We start from the raw sequence: 21,612 nt of genomic DNA on the forward strand, positions 1-21,612 counted from the left end.
GGTCTCCCATGGCCAGGTGGCCAAGACCAGGGCCAGTCACTGCTGGGGCTCCAGCAGCAGGACAGACATGTCCATGGCCTCCTCTCATGACAGCACACTCCAGCAAACCAGGCACAGCTCCAGCACCAGCTACCTGGCACCTCCCCATTGAAAGTAAACATGAGCTGCTGGTAACATTGTGGAAGGCAATAAAGCACAGCAAGCTTTCCATTTGCATGCCCAAAAAAGCTCTTTTGGAGCAGAAAAGGTTTTTTTGACATTAACTATGCAAGAGTTAAGCATAGACAAAGAAGGATTTCGGCATATGGAAAGATGAAATAACACAATGTAGAAGGAAAGTACAAAAAATAGGGAACAGCCACTTGGTTTTGCAGGCTGACATCCATTGTTTTGTGCAGCAGAAAGAGTAAAAGAAAAAACCCCCTTCATTCCCACTTTTATATGTGTAAAAAGTACAAGAGCCAATCCTTACTGCCGACTAATTAACTAACAATTTGAATGCCTTTGAGAAGAGACATCTGCATATTTAAACCATCTCTCTCAAACAGGCATTATCTGTAAAAAAGTTCTGCATGAAAAAAAATTAACAGTAGATGCCTTTTAAGTATTCTTCATATCCCAAAACCTTCTCACCATTTCAATCCCCCTTATTTCCCCTGTATCTTACATTAAATAGAGAGCTGTTTTTCCTTCTTTCAGCTTCTGGCAGCAATAATGAAAAAAAAATCTTAAATTGTTATTGTTTTCTCTGAAAAGCCCTATGAATGCAAATCTATAAAAGCTGCCTCATGAATGGAAAAATCTTCAAGTGTCTTCTCTTTATATAGTTGCACTTTGGACAGCTGCCCAAGTGATAAACAGCCCTCTGTTCGGTATCTGCATGACACACTCTTGCAATATGGTGTGAGAGATAGCAGGTTTGTTATAAGATAATGACTCCCTGGGGCACTGAATGCCACAAAGTTTGACTCATCTAATTCTCCCCAGCAAGATTAGCTGAGATAGCCACTCTCACTGGACGAGTCCCATTTGCAATGCACCCCGTTAGGACCCACTGGCTGCTTGGCAGGACATGGCCTTGCCACACGACTCAAGCAGGAGAGAAACGCCTTGTGACATCTATTGTGCAGAAAATTAAGTTGATAATTCATTTGTGATGCTACTTCAGCCTTCTGCCCCATTACTGTGAATTTAGCAAGTATTCTAAGTCACATGTAACTGTACTAATCTCACAGCAAATTCTTACTGTAGCTCTGCAGTAAATGCAGCTGGCAAACTGCAGTGAGCTTCACGGCACAGCCTCCCTCCTGCCTCCCGACAAAGCAAAGTCACTAATACTGACACATTCCCACCTGTTTAAAAAGCCCGTGGTGGTGAACTACACAAAGGCAGATGAGGCAGGATTTAGTTTCATTTGCTCTCACTACTCAGCAGCTTGGTCCAGTGGCAAACATGACAGCCACTATGGTACAGCTAGGCTGAGGCTAGTGTGATATGCAGCTTGCCAGTTCTGAAATGGTGTGCAGGAATCAGGCTGCAGCAGGACTCAGAGTCTTGGGCTTCATGGTTTACTGTCATGGCTTTATTTTAGTACAAGAAATGTAGGGCAAATAATTCACTGTGCCATAAGTCTCTCAAGCAAACCCAGAGAATTCACTGAGGCTGCACAGTTGTTAATCCAAGCAGAATTTAACCTATTGAGCTGCTAGCAAAGGGCACCACTGTCTGGTATTTACATAATTGTTTTCTTGATCATGCTTGAATGAAAAGCCGTCTGGGAGCAGCAACATCACAGACCATTTGGGGGGAGTTACCCTGTATTTTCCAGCTCAGCGTTAATCAGATTTTTGGGAGCAGTCCTGCCCAAGGGCTGTTGCGACTGCAGCCTCTGATTAGCAGGTGATGGGACTTTTGAGTGTCCTGCCAGTGAGGTAGGACAAGCTCAGGGAGGGTCCCACAGCTAAACCTGCTCATTGCACGTTGCTTTGTAAGAGCCATTTTAAACTCAGAAAGTGAGTTATCTCCTACACTCCACTGGAAACTGTTTGAAGGAGAAAACCAAACCTTCATATCTGATAGGATTACAGAAGGCAGAACAGCCAGTCTTGTGCGATTTATGTATGTGTTGCTGTCTCACATGATCATATTGTGACCCTGTGAATATTTTGTATCTCTTGGAGTCCCACTCCTTGTGGCACAGGAGTACACGAGTATACCCCTTATGAAAACAAAAGGCAGAAAAACTATTTTCTATCACAGATGAAAGCTTGAAACCCCCAACTGTAGAGTTTCAACATGCAAGTCCTTCTAGGTGTATTTTATACAGATCATAGTTGTAACATGCAATTGACTGACTGACAAATTCTCTGACTTTACAGGTCTCTTCCTCTCCTGCCAATATACACCACACTTGCTCCTCTTTTCTCTTAACATTTTGTCTGGGGTTGTAATCTTTCTCTTCAGCTCAGACAACCCCTCCTCTGACCTCTCACTGCAGGTAACTACAGGCAGTGCTACATTTCAATGAACCCAAACCTGCTGGATGTCCAGAAACTGCAGCTGTGATAAATTCTCCTTTACAGCTTTTCAAAGATGTCACATTTGGCACAGAAGTCCCTTAACCACAACTCATCAGCGGCTGGGGGAGTTTTCTGGCTAAGTTGCGATGAACTTGTTCTTTTCTGGTTTCTTCCAGTCACTGTCATGGGGAAGATCCTAAGGTGGGTTTCTCATATAGGGCTACTGAAGGGGTTGTCAGCTTAGAAACAGTTTTACCTGAGGGCCTGCCTAAATCGTAGCAGGAAGCTGGATTTCAAAGACTGACACTATGTTGTTGACAAGCACTCTTGCAGACCTCAGAGCAATCTACATATGTCCTGGAAATTTCTCCAGGTTATACTGACACAGAAGGCTTGTGTTCTTAAAATTTCCACCTGTATGGCTTTAAACATACTAAAGATGAATTAAGGATATTTTAAAGACTAGCTTATGGTAAAAAAGGCATAGTACTTACTCTTCTTCATATCTCTTTCTGCAAAAGAGAAGAAAACAAAACATGCATTAGATTCCTCCTAAGAGGACTTATACAGAGGCAGATTCTCAGATACACTTCAGTGGCACAGAATAGCTGTAACTGGCCAGTTAACTTAGGTTTATGTCTGCTATGTGTCAGCAGAACTGCATAAAACAGCCAGAGGGTACTGGTGAATCTGACCCTATAACCTTTTGAATGGACAGCCCCACATGAGAAAGGATTGTCAGAAACCTGGCTTTGGCTGTGAGACCCAGCCTTGTCCTCACACTGTTAGAGAAGGAAGTTTGGATCACTCTGCTAACAAAAGTAAGTAACATCAAGCCATTAATACAAAAAGTAAAACTGAACATCATTCTTACACTTCACATACATTTCTGTCTACTCTCTTTAAACAGAAATTTATTTTTAAAAGAAAAAGAGTACATTTCAGCATTTTAGGGTGTAGAGTCAATGAAGCTGTTAAGTTTTTTGTAGACTACGTATCAACTGAAACCTCTCCAGAGAAGGATGATGTTGATATAAATACTGAAAGCACCAGGGACTTAAAATTGTAGTTTGCAAACATGTACATGGAATGTTTTCCTTATGGTATGGTTTCACTCAAATGCAAGAGAACCAAATGTCTCCATCGCTGCATTAGGCTTTCCTGACATCACATCCTCAGCCACACTTTTTTGACTGCCTGCAGTCTTATCTCCTGGCCCACCAGTGCCTAGCTGAGCATCTGGAAGCTGCTGCTTTCATTGCTTCTGCACTGTCAGCATTTTGTGTGCTTAGGACGTCCCTCTGCCCCTGTAATAGTTGACCCAGCTACTTCAGGCTGAAAGCTGAGCAGGTAGTTGCCAGCATCCTTTCATTTTTACCAGCTGCATTTCTTTGGCTAGGCTAGCAAACAACATCCTCAGTTTGCATAATCGCTGCTGAAACACAGGACTCTACAGAAATTGGATTTGCACATGTCTCCAATGCAGACACCTACATTTTGGGATGAATTTTTCCCTCTTCAGTCAAAAGGAATAGGAATCTCAACATAGCTAATTAAATCTGATTTGTCAGTACAGATGTGCAGAGTGCCACTCTCAAATTGCTCCTGATATAGAACTTGTTTTTCACATGTCAGATATTACTCAGCAGAGGAACAGAAGCCCCTACTAATGTCAGCTCATTTAAGATTTTTCAAAGTGGAACAATATTCTTTCCAAGGGAAAAGAAAAATATTTAACAAGTAAACATTTTTCAAAAATATTTGGCACCAGCCCTCAGTTTGTTATGTCTCTCTATGGAAAACAGCCTATAACTTATTTGGTAACAATCCTGCATAGTTTTCTTCCTAGGGCAAATATTCTCCAATGGGTAGTAACAGGTTTAGATGACCACGGTTCTGAATCTCAGCATGCACTTTCAGGTCTTACTAGTTGAATTGACTGCAATCTTTAGGCACTGGGAAAAATCACAACGTAATATACACATACCAGTGCTTTTATCACTGGTTCCTGTTTAAAGGCTAATCAGGAAAGAACAAGACAAAAAAGGCTTCATTGTAAGGAAGTCCTTGTCACTTCCTGCTAGCAAAGGCTACAGTGGCTCAGCACAAAATATCCTTTCTCTTCACAAAGCCCAGCTGTGATTTTGGAACAGGAGCACCTCTTGCTAGCTCTGGAATTCAAGTGGAAACATCCACCCTAGGATGTACATGGATGCTATTTTTTTTTTTTCAAATTTCCTTCCCTGTCCCCTTTCCTCAGCAGCAGGGATAAATGAATGACAGTAGTGGCTTCTCTTGATTCGTCACGAAATAATATTGTAGGCATCAGCACTAAAACACCCACTTAGGGGAGATACCTGGCCATCCATTAGCCTGAAGGCCTGAGTTTATACGAAAATTTATTTCTTTCAACTTCCAGGGTAGCTAAAACCTGAGAACCCTGCACATATGCTTTGTTATATATTTAATAGCCAGACATGTTGCACAAAATAGGCTTCATTTTCAACATAACCTGTCTTCAAAGCAAACATTTCTCTTTTAGTGTTATTAATATCTTCCTTCACCACTCTTTCCAGATTTCACTTGGACATACTTCCCATCTCCTAAGTCTTAACAGATCTCTGCAGACCAATCACAAATTAGGGTGTGGTTGAAATAGTGTTGCTGATGTACATTCCCAGCAACATCGCCAGTTCTCGACACACTTTCCCAAGAGGCCGGCATTGCAGCCACAGCACAAAGCACCTCCCTCTGGTGGGAATTGGCAGCTTGCTCCATCGCTTTCAAACACCCCCACCATGAGGAGGTGGGAACTACACAGCAGCTCCAGATCCTGGGGCCTTGCAGCAGCGGCCCGGAAATGCCAGTGCAGTTGAGTAGCTCTGCATTCCAATTCAAGGAGTAGACTTGCAGAAGACAGGGGGCAGCAAGTTTCCTGCGAGCTGGAAAAGGTGCTTCCAATAGCCCATGATATGATGAGGCTTTTTTTTTTTTTTTGCCAGTATGGGGCACTGAAACTAAGGAAAGAGCAACCTTTCTTGCGCTATTTTTGCCCATCTTAGAGAGAAAGAAATCTAATCATGGCCCCTGGCTTGTCATCTTTTTATGAAAGCAGCATAAGCCAGAGCTCCCAGCAAGCCTTATAAAACTCCGGATTTACAGGGGACCTTTCATCTACATCCATTTAAAATGTTCCCTGCCAGGCAACTGACTATGGACGGAAATCATCATTTGAAAAGATCTTACTTTAAGGACTGTACACAGTCTCTTAAATGCTGCTTCAGTTCTTCATCCTTTTCATAGGATTCCAGCATGGTGTGTGCATCATCATGGTGATAGCAATAGATTTTATATGTGTCTTCTAGTGGGCCTTTAATCTGCAAGAACACTTCCCCTGTTAAGGAGAAAAACAAAGCATGTCAAGTCAGACAACAGCATCTCAGGAGGAGTTTTATTATTCCACCACATTAGCCGTGAGCTAAAAGGGCTGGCTTCCACTTTACTTCCCTTAGAAACGATCTTGCATGTTTATGTGCATTATTTATTACATGTATTTCTCAGCTGCTCATCTTTGTCATAGCCAGGCACCATTATATCAGTGTTAATGCACAAAAATTCCCTCAGGGAAAAAGCATGAAATCTCTATACCTCACACCCCTTCAGACACAACCTCTTAATTCACTGCCCAGCTTAATGCCCCTTCAGTGGAAAACACACAGGAGAGCTTAAGTAATAAAGGGAGACCATTTTGGTGTCATGGGCTGGCAGGAGGGATGAATGTAAGCCTGTTAGTTTTCCTTTTGACTTTCTTTCATGAATATGAACTTAAATGGGTAATAACAGGAATAATGGCTCTATCTTCCATTAGCCATTTCAATTTTATCTGTTTTGCAAAACCCTGAAATGGCAATTGTTATGACCTAGAATAGAGAATTTTCTCCACATGACAGAAGAAAAACCTCCACCCCTCCCCTAATTAAATAAAACCACCATGGATTACAGCCATTTTTATATAATACTAGGTTTATATTCAACTGAAGAAGGAGAACACTTCCATTTCCAGACCTCCACACCACCATTTTCCCATAAAAAACAGTTGGGAATTTTAGAGGCACTAAAGTAGTCCTACACTCATTTCCCATTTACTTCTGGAACCTAATTCTCTCAGCCTAAAACTCTCGTGTCTGTTTCTGTGTGTGCAAGAAATATTATCTAAGCGGGGAAGGCATGCTTCATTTCTTCTGCTGAGATATTTGTTCGGTCCTTACACCCTTATGCAGCAGCCCCCTGATCAGCATCCTTGGAAATGCGTATAATAAACAACAGCAATGCTAAAAAACTCCCGTCTTGGGCATTTACTGAAAATTATATCTATGTGGCAACCAGTCCAAATAGATGTTTATAAACATTCCTGTTGAGTTATAGCAATGATTATTAAAGTCAAAAGCTGAACACTGCGTTAATTGGGAGCTCACTATTCATTCACAGAGCAAGTGCTGAGCTGTCAGGCATCCTGCATGTTTCATCCTGACCAGAGTGTGCTGTTCCATAATACATTGCATTGAACTGCTCCGTCTTAAAGTGAAAAATGATTCAGTTACCACAGTAACACAGCTCTGGGTTTTTCCCCTAGCAGAGAAGGTTAACTGGGCTGTCTAATGCATGTTGGTTTCAGGGTGCAAATAAGGGAAAAACAATGAGGAGCTAAGAGCACCACACTACATTTTAGTTACTGTAAGGATACAGTCAGAAAAGCACCAGATTCCTATAGTTAAATGCTCTTTTTCTGTCCTCTCTGTCTTGTGCTTACTGCTAATGCTGATGGCTACCAACGCACATTGCATCCTGGCTTTCCCATTAACTCTACACAGGTCTTTTTTAGGCAACAACGTAAGGGGAAACCTTAACAAGCCTCAACCTTGATCCTGCATGCTTGGCACCCGGTTCCAGAGGTGATGAGCTCTCACAATTTTCACTAACATTAAATGCGGCTCCAAGTGCTTAGCACGGTCTGTACTATGCTAAGCCTTCAAGTGAGGTCACATTTTCAGTAGGAAAAATGCAAGGTAGCCTTACAACTCATTTCAGTATATACTAGAGGCTGAAAATTATCTTCTCCAGGAGGAAAGAGTTGGGCAAGTTCTGTTCACTGAAGTATTGTGCCACAGTGACAGATACTTTCATTGATGCCCAATGATGAGAAAAATTATGTGCTGATTTCATGAAGAGGGCTTTTTAACAGAAGATGGATTTTTAAAACCTAAAGCCCGTCTTGGTTCTGGTTGTATGGACCAAATCAGATGAGTTTTGGGCGTATCACTGTAGCAACTTGCTTTATAGACCAAAACCACATTGTATTTGGGCACGGCTTTAAAAATACCCTGAGAGTTGCAAAACTACCTGATGCCTCTCCTGGAGTATGATGGTCATCAGTCTCAAAGAGAAATTCCTAGGAGAAAGGCTTGAGTAACAAAACAATTTCTCCCTGTTGCTCTCAGTGGTGCTTTCACTGTGGACAGCAGTAGGAGAGGGAGGAAGGACAAGTCTCATAGCTAAAGCTAAGTCTTCATATTCCTCCATATGCAGTGTCCAGAACAGAGAGGAGAAGAAATTCAGGAGAGAACTACAAAAGGTATTTAACCTATTTTAGCTCAGATTAGGAGACAGGTTTTGAAACCAATCACTCATTAGTTCTCATCTCTCATGCCTTGACTGTGTGGTGGAGCAGTCACAGTGACACAAACTGGATCCCTTTGAGGATGACGATTACCAGAAGACACACTACAAGGGCACATCTTATGCAGTCCAACCATAAAGGGGCATCTCAATCCACAGGCACAGGCTACAGCCAAGCTGAAGTAAGACCTCTTGTAATGGGTAGTGCAGATACCATCTGCTTAGCAGAAACTCTCACTCTGCAAGTCTGCTCCTACTGGAGCACATGTCAATGTGGACATAGCATGAAGTGTGGAGAACGGAGACTAAAATAAGACATGAATGTGAGCAACAACATTGTTTTGCTTTCAAAGCAGTGAATTATCAGTTCTTTTCAACCTCACCATGACTGGGTTGCCTTCCAAAGTAAGATACTTCAGCACAAGATTTTTAAATACACTAAACATGACAGAATATGATGGGCATGCTTTTTCTATAGACTGGTTTCAACAACTTTCACACTGAAGATCCTGAAAACAAAATTATTACTTTGATGTACTTTTAGAGGAAAATAAACCTACTAACTTACAGCTTATAGTGATGCAATTATTCTCCCAGTTTTTGTCTCAGCCTTTGGAAGAATGCCTCACACCTTACTTGACAACCTTTTTCCTGTCGTAAGTTAGCCAACTCCATGATCAATGATCCCATGCATTTTCATGGCTCTTTGTCTGATTCTGGAGAAATACACCCTAACAGATGGATGAAATTGTTTGTCTTTACTTCTGAATGTGGCAGAAACTAATAGAATGATTCTCTTGGCTGTGAGAAAGGCACTTCCTGCTAGAATAGAACATTGCTTATTAAGGGTATGACTCATTATGATGCACTTTTACTGAAATACCACCAAACAACACAGACGTATCAAACTACATTAAGCTGTTGCCTTGGCACAGCAGATTGAGACGTGCTAGGATTAATACTTTTCCCAAGCCTCTTACGCTTTAATATCCTGTTTCTTAGTAAAGTGGCAACCAATATTTTTTACCCGATTATTTGCGAGGACAGGGGGACTTTTTATAAGGTGTTACCTGCGTTATGTGGTCAGGTTAGGAAAGAAAGAACCTCTCTCGACCTCTGAATCACAGCTGGAAGTTTTTTAAGCTGAACTGTTTAGTTTTTTAAACTTTTGACTTTGCACTGAAGCAAATTCAGAATTCTCACCTGATCTCTTAAGGTGGTTCACCTACTGCCTCTGCACTGAAAAAGCAGTCATGGGAGAGCTGATGCGTGGTGGTAACTTCTTAAATCTCTCCAGCTGTGCCAGAATGTCAAGTGAATCACAGCCTTAATGTTCATGACCTGACCTGCAGAACTTGTGATTGTTGTGACATCCAGGGCCAACCTGTTTGCTGAAAATACCCGTGATCCCTACAGACATTCCCACACAGAATCCCACAAACTTCAGATTCATTACAGCTTTCTCTACTGTTCATGTCCCTGTCAAGCACATTTAACCGCCTCTTACATGAACTGTATCACCAGTAGATACATGTTTACAGTGTTTGGGGTGGGTTGGGGTTGTGACATGCTGGTTTTTCCAAACATTTTAATGCTTTTCCTGAATGGCACAACTCTGAGTATACAGTATAAGAGTTAGAGTCAGCATAAGTGGATTTAGGTAGGCAATACCAAACTAGATGAAGCAAATCTCAGCAGTAAGTTGTATAACTCAGTGCTGCATATTTTCTCTCTTTCTAAATTCATTTTCTCCTTCTTTCCTCCCCCTCAGCATCCAGATGGATGGAAAATAAAAGCATCATAATCATACAAGTACAGCACAGCAACTGGACAGGTTTCACATGTCATTTTTCCTGTGTCATTTTGGACAGCTTCTAGCCTGCCAGCCTCTGCAAGGGGTATGAGTTAAGTGTGATGAGAGTAGAGGACAGGAGAGTGTTATGTTTATTCTTTCACGTAGCTTTGTAGAACTCAAGAGGACAGTAAACATACCGATTATTTGCATGGGTGGTTCCACATCTGTTGTGGCTTCTTCCAACAATGACAGCAGTTTGGCTGATAGTTGATGGACCAATTCAATGTTGCTAAACAAGCCATCCACGTCAAAGCGAGCAATCTAATGGAATACAAATATTAAGCAGCTATTGACAAAGGATAAAGAAGGACCTCGTGTATTGCAGAGAGCTTCTCTTGCTATGCCCTGAATGTTCAACACTCCAGGAAGCACCACGTCTGCAAAACCTCATATAAACATCCTCCTTGTGACTTCAAGGACACATACACAGTTTTCGCATTAGTATAATATGGTTGACACAGTTAACAAAGGGTATGTTATCAAGTGGTTCTAACCTTATTTTGAACTATCCCTAATCTGAAACTGTTTACCTAGGAAGGAAATAAATATTATCATCTGAATAAATAAAAGCTCCTGGCTTTGAAATGTTTGTTTACTTTCCCACTAAGGAAAACAATAGTTGACAGTGGGTTTGATTCCCTGACTACCACTCACTATCAGAGGCCTCTACATAAACTGAGAGTTTGGCTTTTGGCGCCAGCTACCAGGTACAAAGACTTCTAGATAGTTGGTGACATTTTAAGTTAGTCGTCCTATAAAACCAAAGTCAAGATCATATAACTTCCACTAAAACAAACACTTTCACAATTCTGGATATTAATACAACCTAAAGAACTTCTTACAGAGCCTGGGCACACAACATGGGCTTCGGTGAATTGTATCAATTTCTACCAACAGAAGATTTGGTTCTGTGTCCCTATTCATCTTACAGGAAGCAGAAGATTTCCAGGACACATACTTTTCATTGCACAGCAGGGCAATAGTTACTATTCAGGGACCACTGGAGATAACCAGAGGTAATGTGCTCATACTGAGAACAAAGAAAAGACCAATTTCTATCACTCATATTCATAGTCCCTGAACCTACCTCTCCATTTGGAAGAGAACTGCTGATTTACATAGCAGCTTACCAGAGCCCAGGAGGATCAAATTGCATGCTATTGTAACAAAATCACGAATATGCTTTCAGTACTGATGCAGTTAATTTCTTTATAAGCATTATAGGGCCTAAAACATGTTTTTTCCATTTGGAAATATGAAAGAGATTCATTGCTAGACCAATTTTCTAAACACATTACAAAGTTTCAATATGGTAGTTTATTGGAGAGCTAGCATTAAAAACATATAATATTCTTGAAAGCTTTTCAGAAGTGCAGAGGTTATTAAATTAAGACAGTTATAATCTATAAATTACTTTTCCTGTATACATCTAGCACAGGACTTCTGACCTCCTTCCCAGCATGTCTACATAGTATTTGGAACTACGTTGTGCATGGACACTTCCACACGTTAACAAAGTGACAAGGGATAGAATGAAAATGAATGTTTTCAGTTGGGTGAAAAAAAGTGATGGAATATGGCACACTTGTCAAAAATCTCAGCAAGTTCAACCAGGGAATACTCTTGCTAAGTGCTGGCCAGGCTGGGGAGGAAGTCAAGTGGAGACTCCTTCTAAGTGGATGAAAGAGTGAGGAGGAAGAAGTCAAGAACTCCTTAAAATTAAGTTAGCAGATGCCGGTTCTTCTGAAAATGGGTTGGAACAAGTTCTGTCAGAATTTTAGGACAGCAAAAAGGTCCTGCAGGAGCGTTAACGCTACAGGTTAAGAGGCATTGCCAACATCATCTAAAGACACTTTGGCCTCTGCACCCGTATTTTTTCACCAATTTAATACAGTTTTAATACAAAATACCTGGGTTAAGGTCTGTTTAAAATTATTTTTATTCTATATTTGCAGAAAATGTCATTTGTACAGCCTCTGTGAATGCTATGTTTTAGGCCTCACAAACACAAGTCTGTTTCTAGACAATCTCTTCTGTTCCCAGCACCATTTTTCTACAAATTGAAATACTGTTGAGGAAAAGGTGCTCTTTGAAGTCTCAGCTGAAAAAGAAAATAGGTATCATTGGCCTAATAAGATCTTTCCCATGAAAGGTAATTTATGAGTCTTTTTTCTTAAGTGTACCTCTTTTGTGTTGAATGCAAATTTCCCAAGTGCTCACTGGACTGTCAAGCATGGTATTTATCCACCACAGCTGTCTGAAAGGATGGATAAAGTAATCTTAACAACTGAATTTAACCTTGATGCAGAGGTTCATGCCATTCCAGTTTCTATTGTGGAAAAAACCTTGGGTTTGGATGTACCAGTAAACCTCTGCCAAGGCATGTAACAAGTGTTATAACTACAGAGCAGTATGGAGAGCTGGAAGCTGCTACTGCAGCCCGTAGGCAGGGATATAATACCCAAGCTGACCTCTGGACAAGTACCTCGATGCAGTCTTTACACAAGTGCAGCACAAGTGGTCAGGACCATATCTGACCTTCCACTCTCCTCACCAGAGCCCTGACACATCACTTCCCGGAGCACTGGCTCCAGACCCTCTCCCAGCACCCACGTCACTCTTGCGCTGACTCTTGTGCTTGCATTGAGATTGTCCGCAAGCAGAATGTGGCTGAGTTGAGACCTTGGCATCACTGCCTCATCCTCCACCCCTGGCACTCACCTGCTTGTTTCTCAGGGGCTGAATCACTTCTTTGATGCAGAGATCCAGGTCACTGATATAGTCTTTCTCCGTCTGCATGAGTTCTGTGATGATTTTCACCCTCCTGGCCATCATGCGTCTGCTGACTTCTTCTTCGTCCTCCTGCGACGAAGTGGCAGGGGTGAAGGACACTGCCTGTGGAGCCATTTTTTCTGTTTAAAAGAGGGAAAGATTTGTGAGGAAAGTCATAATTCCACATGCTCACCCAGCTTGCCCTGCATGACCGTGGGTGGTGGACAAATGGCCATAGTGAGCAGGAAAAGAAGCATAAGAAATGGCAAACCCAAATCAGACTGAATGTCATCCCATTTCCTTCTTCTAAAAGTGGACCTGGGTTTGCCAAAGCAAATCATCCTCTGGCATTAAGGGGATAACCCATCACGGGGTCCCCTGGCTTTGATGTTATGTATCAGGTAGAAATTTTCAATGGAGCACAGGAGAGTCTGATTCTTGTCCCACTGAAATTCAAGGATAGCTGATGCCCTTCTACTCCTTTGAAAACACAGTCATGGTCTGACATCTATTATGATTTGGAGGATGGGAAAAAATGTGCTCCTGTGAAAGAAAAAGGCTGTTTACCATAAAAAAGCTTCACAATAATAACCTTTGTTCTGTACAATGTAACGTTGAGTCTATTCATGGGAAATTGAGAGCTGCAAGTACTGGATGACAAACTTTCAAGTGAAGACAATGTTACTAACGATGATGATGAATCCTCCAACTCTGTTTAAAAATAATTTTTTGAAAGAGACAAAGGAATTCAAGAAGAATATGGGAAAACCTTTAATGATCAATAACAACTGTTTCTTGGAGCAACAGAGATCATTGGGATTAGGACATTCTTCACTGTTTTTCAGTGCTTAACACCTAGAATATCTGTTTTGTTTCAAATAGATGAAAATGCCAGCAAGTCTTCTACAGATGGGTAATTTATGTACATTACCGGACCTGCACACAATCGACTTATCTTTAATGATGGTCTTCCCATTTGCTGGTCTGTAGGCCAGCCTGCAGAGATCCATGTCAGCTGTAAAAAGGGCACTGAATTTTATCTGTGTACACTGGCAATTTGTATTTTTCATTAGGAAACACACACACAAACCCCAAAAACAAAACAAAACAAAAATGAAGTGAAAGATTTCAGAGCCTATTCTGGTGTTTTTCTGCTAGCCACAAGATGGTGCAGAGTACCAACAAAGATGGACATATCATTAGCATGCTCAAGTCTGCATCACCCAGGCTGAGCTTTGACAGCACCAGCTTTTATTGCTCAGCAGCAAAGGATGGGAATCTCCACTGACAGTCAGACTGCTACACCTTCATGTCACCTTCTTGTGGGGACTGTACTTAAGGAGGCAATAACAAGCAGTATCAGGTGCTTTGCTCACTGATAGCCAGTACTGATTATATTGCAGTTATTTGAGTTGATTTTAAGGGTAAGGTCATGAGCACTCCAGCGAGCATCGAGCAGCGCACAGCTCACCACACAATACCAGCCAAGGCTGTAGAGGATAACCCAGAGCTGGACTTGTGGGAAGCCAAGCAGTATTCAGGACAGACTGCTTTGAGCAATCTTCTGACAAGAGGTGTAAAATATAATAAATCCAATGTATCATCCTTGCCCACTCCTTCTACAATTATGCTGACCACTGATATTCAGAAAGGACAGGTTTGTTAGTAATGATTCTCCCACCAGGTTTTCAAATGAGGCTGATATAACCAAAGATAGTTTTAAATAGCTGCCTTTGGGACTGCACCTGTCTCTACACTACTAGTTTTAAACAGTGAGGACAAAGAACCTAAACAGACCTGGATGAAAGGCGGGGGGTAGGGGAGCTGTTTTCTCAAACTTTTTTGTATTTAGATATGCTTTTCAGCTTGGAGTTGTTAGCCTTGAAGTTTGTGTATAACACAGGCATGAACATTTTGTCCTCAAGCTTGTACAGAGACAATGAATGGAAACATGAAGAGGATGTCTCCCCTCTGCAAGGCCTTGGCTATCAAAAAAATTTTAGGCTTAACCTTGCCCTGGTGCATTTGTGCTGGTATAAGTGCACGAACTGCACAGGAGCTTGCACTGCTGCAGAGCTCACCCACCAAAGGTGCTGTGTGCTGGACAAAACAGGTTCTACCCTTTAGTGAGGAAGAGAGCAAAAGTGGTACCAGTATCATTTCACAGCTCCCCCAGAGAAATTTCCTGCTAGGGTTGCAGAATGAGACCACCTTGCCTGCTGCTGACACGCTAAACCAGCAGGTATTTTTTCTTCTAAAAACTTACAGTATGTACCCACATTTATAAATTCACAAGGAACCACATGAACAATCCATTTCTATTCCAGGTTTGCACCAAAATCAGGATTTTTCTTGAGACTGGGTGTGAAAATGTTGTCATGCATGTAACTGTGTGTGAAGAGTTATGGGCAACTCCCAAGAAAGCACGTAGAAGAAGATCTCAGAAGCGTAGTTTTGTCTCAGACACAGATGCTATCATATCAGATGGAATTTTAAGCTAAACACAAGATGCTGTACAAAAGAACGTTCTAATCTTTTATACTGGTGGCAGGGAAGGCCATTACATGAGCAAAATAAAGCCACTGTGTTCCACTTCAGGCTGGAAGTCACAATCCCTCGAGAGGCTGTTCTTTCAGTTTGTGCCATTAGATAGCCCTGATCAAATTTGATTCTTGAATTATGTCGGGGCTCATCTATTATCATTATTACATGATAGATAATAATGCCAGGAAAGAAAAACTGTTCTCAACAGGAAGAAATAATCATAAGAAATATCAGTTAGACGCTGTTTCCTTATAGAAAACATGTTTTTTTAATAAATGTTTCCTTTTGTTAAATGTAATATAATTTTCCATTTTCACTCAATACATTCACTTTTTCATTTCAGGCATATCTGTCTCTATAGAATGCAACAGCAAGATCTTGAAGTGATGATTACAGTCAAAATGTGTGATTTCATGTTCAGCTGATTGCTTTTGACTAGTTTGAGAACATTAGTAGTTTGCTGAAATCCTTGTGGAGTAAGTGCAAGTTTAATGAATGCACAGTGAGTGCATATCTGGAATATAATCAGACTAATTTCTACCTGGTAACGTGTACCAGCCCTGGAACTGTTGAAAAGAGAGGATTAGCAGGAAGAGACATCACTGAGGATTAACTGCTACAGTAAGAATTTGACACATTCGCCCTCAGAGATACCAGGTTTAGAAAAATGAAAAAATAGTCTGTTGAATAGTTTATTAAACCATTGCATCTTAAGCCCAGTTAACAAAAACTAACTGGTACTTTTAGTAGATGTAAGAATAAAAAGTAGAAGGCAATGTTTGGAATTAATGCTTTTGTGATGCCAGCTATCTGCTGGAGTTGCCTTTCTGGAGGACTTTCCTTTGGAGATGACTTTGGTTTTTCAATTGTGTATTGAAGTACATGGCTCTAGTTGCATGAAACAAGAGGTTCATTATGGGATGACAAGGACAAAGAAGCCACATGTCTTACAAAAACAGTTTCTTGCAAGTGTGAAGTCTAAAGACGTCCCCCAGATGGAGACATCCCACAATGTGGTGAGAGCATGGAGGAACAGAGCTTGCAATGTGCAAATGCAGTAGCTCTCTTCTAGGCCCAGGGGAAGTACTGGGGGACTGTTCGATCCCCTTAAAGGGAGGAGAGGCATGTTTGCCTCAATCCACAACTGCAGAAAGGAACTAAGTTCTAAACACACTCCAAAGCAAGATTAAAACACAAACGAGGTTAAATGTTGGGATCCAAAGTGATAATGCAACTTTATTTTTCTTAAAAGAGGAAAGAAAGAGAGGAAAACAGAAAAGTAGGAAAATGCCAGAATAATTACGAGAAGCACAGGAAAGGGGTTACCACCACCATGAGTCCAGCGCTGGCTTGTAGAGTGCGATGGGTCTTTCTCCGGTGAAGTCCCTCTGAGAGCAGTCGACTGACCCTGGGAGGGAACAGGCCCATAGCAGCAAGACCAGAGTGGGATGGGAAGCACAGGCAGCCTCATAGGAGCAGCCAGGACAGCGAAGGGCAGCACAGACAGCAAAGATTCCGGCACTATGTAGATTATTCCAGTGTAGCCCCCCGTGCCTGCTTAGGCACTTGCTTATGGAGGGTTTTGAGAGTGGCAGTCGTCACATCCACTTCATAAAGTTCATTGGCTGGCTCATTTATGTATCAAAAAGTGTGCTGCTTGCTGGCTTAATGTATCAAGGGTTTGCTGCTCGCTCCTCTGGTGTATCAAAAGTCTGCTGCTCGCTTAGTGTATCAACTACAAGCTCTATTAATAACTTTCAACAGGATGCTTCAGTTTCTAAAATAACGCAGTTTGTAAAGTTTTTGTTAGCAGCAACTTAAAACTTTAATTTTCAAACCTTAATCTTCGAATTAGGTAATGGAGAAACAAGAGGTAATGGAGAAATATTCCTTGCATTTTACTTGTTCACTACAGGGACTCACAGCAAGCAACCAGAGGAGAAGCCATAGCAGGCCTGTAAGATCTATGTGCATAAATTTCCATGGCTTCCACACCTATCATGAGCAGCTCCAAGAGGTCTGCTCTACCCATACTTCCTCCCAGGTAAGATGCTCTGGTTGGATATTACGTTTGCCCTTGGTGTGGGGACCCAGATTTCTCCCCATCCAGTGCTTCCCATGTGGAACCAAAGGTACTAGCACAGAATACAGGAACAAGTACAGTGATGCCAGTGCATGGAGTAAGTTACAGACTTTTTTGTTACTTAGGCAGCATTTGAAAGATGCCAGAGGAATGCAAGTTCTGCACTTGCACTGTGCAGATACGAGGATTTTTGCCTGGCACAAGGGACTGGTGAAGGCATAAGTTATCAAGGTATAACAAACAAATTACAGAATTACTTTGTTTTCCCATGTGAAACATGAGTCTCGTATCACCTTGGATAAATTATTCCTCTGTGAAAGCAAGTCCTCAGATAGCCTGTACCCTCAGATAACCTAGCTGTTACACAGGGGAACATACACTGGCTTTTATCAGCTGGATTTGGGAATGAAATGCAGACAGCCAAGCTCAGAGACTGCTGCCGTGGCAGCTTTCCTCTCCCTCCTCACACTGTTGCTCCGGTTCTGTTCCTGCTTCCCCTGCAGGTGCTGGGAAGGCTGCAGGCCACAGAGACACTGGGATCCTTGGAAGTCTGGAAGCTTGAAATAGGACAAGCAGTGGGGAAGGATGGAGTGTGATACTATGTGCAGACGAAGAGCATCACATGAAATAACACACAAGAGTTTTGCTCCAGATGCCCCTCCCTTTGTGAGGGACCACATGAGGTGTCCTTAAGGTTCCGCTTACAGTGCAACAATATAGTGCAAACATGGTGTGAATTAGACCGCTGAAGACCAAGTTGGGCATTGAAATAGAAAAGGATTGGGAGGGGCTTGAGGAAAACCTCTTTTTTTTCTTTTACTGAGAGGCTCATAACAGCAGCATTGTTCAGGAGCGGGTTTGTCGAGCACAGGCTGTGAGCAACACATGCAAAGAGCCCCTTTCCTGAACCCAGGAGGAAAACGCTGCAGGACCAGAATGACCTTGCACCCGTATTCAGGGGCAACAGGTTTGCTTATAAAATCTGCATCAGAGACTTCCGTGCAATTAGGTCATTCGATCTTTGATCATTTTTGTGTTCCATAAGGTACAGAGAATTTACATTCAACGCGCAGGTTCTTTCTTCAATTCCTTGACAGCAGACCGCTCTAATTATGTGTGTGCTGACAGGACTACAGAGAGCTCCCATGTGACCGCGGTGGAAGGGAAGAAAGCTTATCATCAGGTGACAGAAGAATGCCCTTATTGTTAGCGCCAATACTTACAAATAAAGCTTTCCAGGGCGTCACATACCGGTATAAATACACCACTCCTGTGGCACTAGGCTAATATGTTAATAAAGCAGGAACTGAGGAAGGGCTGTACCTGAGCTGCTTCCTCCGGGACACAGGCACCTCAAGATTTGGCATGGATTAGCTGTATGAACTATGGGCTGTGTGGCCCAAAAAGCAAAGTATCCCAATTAAAAATATGTTTGCTAATATGCTCAGAGGAGGATCCATAACCTTCCTTGTGTCCCAGTCTTCCCTTCGGCTGCAGTTCCCAGTTATTCTGTGGCAGCTCCTAAGAGTCCTCAGCCCCACGGCAGGGCTTGGTGCTAAGTGCTGTGCAAACACTGCGGTACAAAATGGATTCTGCACTGAGATGATAAGCTTGCTTCCCAGCCTGACAGACACTGCAATAACTTCAAGGAATAACTCCAGCTTTATTGCAGCACAAGCTAACAGAATTAGATCCCCCGAGCCTAAATTTGCATGGGGGAAAATAGAAGTATTTGTTAGATCGTGACTTCTCATCCCCGGGCACAATGGGGAGAATTTTCATCGAGCCAGCTCCTGAACTTCAGGAAATAATCTGAAATTTCACTCCTTACTGTACTTTAGCAAACCAGCCCCTCCACAAATCAATACATTCTGCAGTGAAATAGGATATTATCTGCATTGTAGTCCATAGAAAGTTAGTCAGCAAGTACAGCACAAAGCAAATAAGGAACTGGGGAGTGGCACAGAGGATCTTTACACCTGGTGCAAGAAGCTGAGTGCATGGACAGCCCATGCAGGAAGGAGTGGTGTGCTCTGCAAGCAGGGAGGAGATGGGATGGAGAAAGGTGCCCTGCTTGAAACAGAGCAAAGGCAGATGAGTTGCCTCTGACTGGGCCTTTGCATACCAAGGGATAGTAGCTTTCAAGGAATTTGTACAGTTTTGCCGGTTTCTGCGTCATTACTGGTGTTACTTATTTCTCATAAGTACTTTAGACGGAGAAAACACACGGCATTCAGGGTTCAGATACGAGCTAAGGCAGTGTACTGTGGTAGCTGTGTGATTTGAGTCACTATCTAATACGGGCATGTCCCTGATGCATTTTAAATTGAAGCGTGTACAAATCATTTACCGGGGCAGTCGACCCATTCACAGCCAAAGTTGTAAGGGAGTTAATATGTAATAATTTTTAAGACAAGGTGCTTTTTTGAAGGATGAATTGTCTCACTGAGCACTGCAAATGTGATCTCTGATTCCTTCAGGAAACCCACCATTTTCTATAGCTTATTTTTCACAGCAAGCACAAGTTTGGTATACAATTATTAACAAAAACCAGCAATCTGCCCAAAACCTAACAGACAGTGAACTATGCTTTAAATGCCTTTTCACGGTGTGCCCTTTTTAGTTAATAGCATCTATCCCCATGACACACTGTATGTTAAATCTGCCCTGATCTTGCAAACATTTACGTGCCAATAACTGCATCAAGCAAACCCATTTTACTGAAATACATAGGTACTCACAGACTGGAAGCTTTGGGTTAATTCAAAGACTGATCCCAACATGAATACAATACATAAATATTAATACAGTTACTTTTAAAGCTGCTACTGATGGATTTTCACAGTAGAAAAGATAACTCCTACCAGCTAAACAGCTATAGATAATACATTTGAAAATAGAGATGCTAAATATCACTTTTTTGTTTTGCAACTTCTTCATTCCTCTTGAAAGAACATACTTGCAGAATTATTTCTGCATCTCTACCACAGATGCTAGTGAATATATCTTCCTCAACCCCACTCTTCCCTCTTCAGAAAAGTGACGTTTCTGTCCAGTTGATGGAAGAAATATACACACACACACACGTATATGGCCTGATCAAGGTATTCCTGAACTCTTCCAAGAATGCAAGTACAGTCTGAGTTCTAAATGACTGCATGGTTTTGTCATGAACCTGGCATTTCATAGCAATGACCTTATTTTCCCCTACCTAAAATGGGGCTGGCAGGCATTTGGTTATCTCACAGGATGAGCTGAAGTACAGGCCCTACTGCCTGCCAAGCTCCTTGAGAATATAATAGTTACTTTGCATCTTATTTCCTTTTTAAAAAGAGTAAAGTCAGGAGGTGTTGCATGGCCATTCACACCAGATAAGGTATTGAATAGATGAATCTACTATAGTAATTTACCATGAAAATGCTTCCTTGTGTCTTAATGAATCCTTAATTTTAAAATGAAAAACACTTGCAGAAGTTTTCACCTTTGGCAATGCTATTGTGCACTACTGTTTGTAGACTGACAGAGCAAACCACCTCGATTACCCTGGAGATCTGGAGACTGAGAAAGAGCCTTTCTCACTCTTCATAGAAAACGTTGGTTCGCTGTATAAAACAAAACTTAAAAGAAATCCAAGCGCAGAAATTCAATTCTTAGGAGTTTTTAAGCCTGACTGCTTGCTCTCTTGGGCTTTTTGTTTTGTTTTCTTCACAGGCTTTTATTTGGGGACCTCTATTTTCAGCACACTGAGCTGCATTTTGAGCATATACTTCAGACCTGCTGCAAATGGCTGTGGAGGGTAACAGCCCGATTCCTGCTCAGGGAAACCTTTAGAGCATGCAGGGGGCTGGAAGGGCCCTTGAGAGATGCCTTGCCCACGCTTCACCTTGCACAAACGTACTGCAACGCTGATGTAGGCACCGAGGTGTGTAAAGACACCCTGGTCCCTGTGCTCTGCCTAGGCTGCCTGCCATTAGCACAGATCGGGGTCCGGCAGCCCCTGACTTTTAGCTGTGGAAACCTGCGCCACTCACAGGAGATTCCCTTCTGCAGGTCTCGCTGCTCTTGCATCTCTGTGTCTCACACATCCTTGTCTATGCTAATATCTACCCCAGGTCGGCAGATTAGGCGTTAGAAAACATATTAACAGGAGACTATAGAAGGGA

The 21,612-nt window shown here is 42.0% G+C and overlaps 1 protein-coding gene across 1 annotated transcript in view; it reads right to left on the reverse strand.

Moving 5' to 3' along the window:
- Nucleotides 1-21,612, reverse strand: part of ARHGEF38 (Rho guanine nucleotide exchange factor 38) — a gene marked incomplete at its 3' end in the record, with an annotated part of 36,048 nt that overhangs the window by 12,302 nt on the left and 2,134 nt on the right. Inside the window, exons 2-5 of the mRNA XM_082282702.1 lie at nt 12,772-12,962; nt 10,188-10,311; nt 5,766-5,913; nt 3,014-3,031 (exon numbers count right to left, since the gene is read on the reverse strand). Of these exons, the coding sequence (XP_082138828.1) occupies nt 3,014-3,031; nt 5,766-5,913; nt 10,188-10,311; nt 12,772-12,962 (481 nt within the window). The remainder of the gene's footprint in view (nt 1-3,013; nt 3,032-5,765; nt 5,914-10,187; nt 10,312-12,771; nt 12,963-21,612) is intronic.

Source organism: Coloeus monedula, assembly GCF_965178545.1.
Source record: "Coloeus monedula genome assembly, chromosome: 5".
Taxonomy (NCBI): Eukaryota; Metazoa; Chordata; class Aves; order Passeriformes; family Corvidae; genus Coloeus; species Coloeus monedula.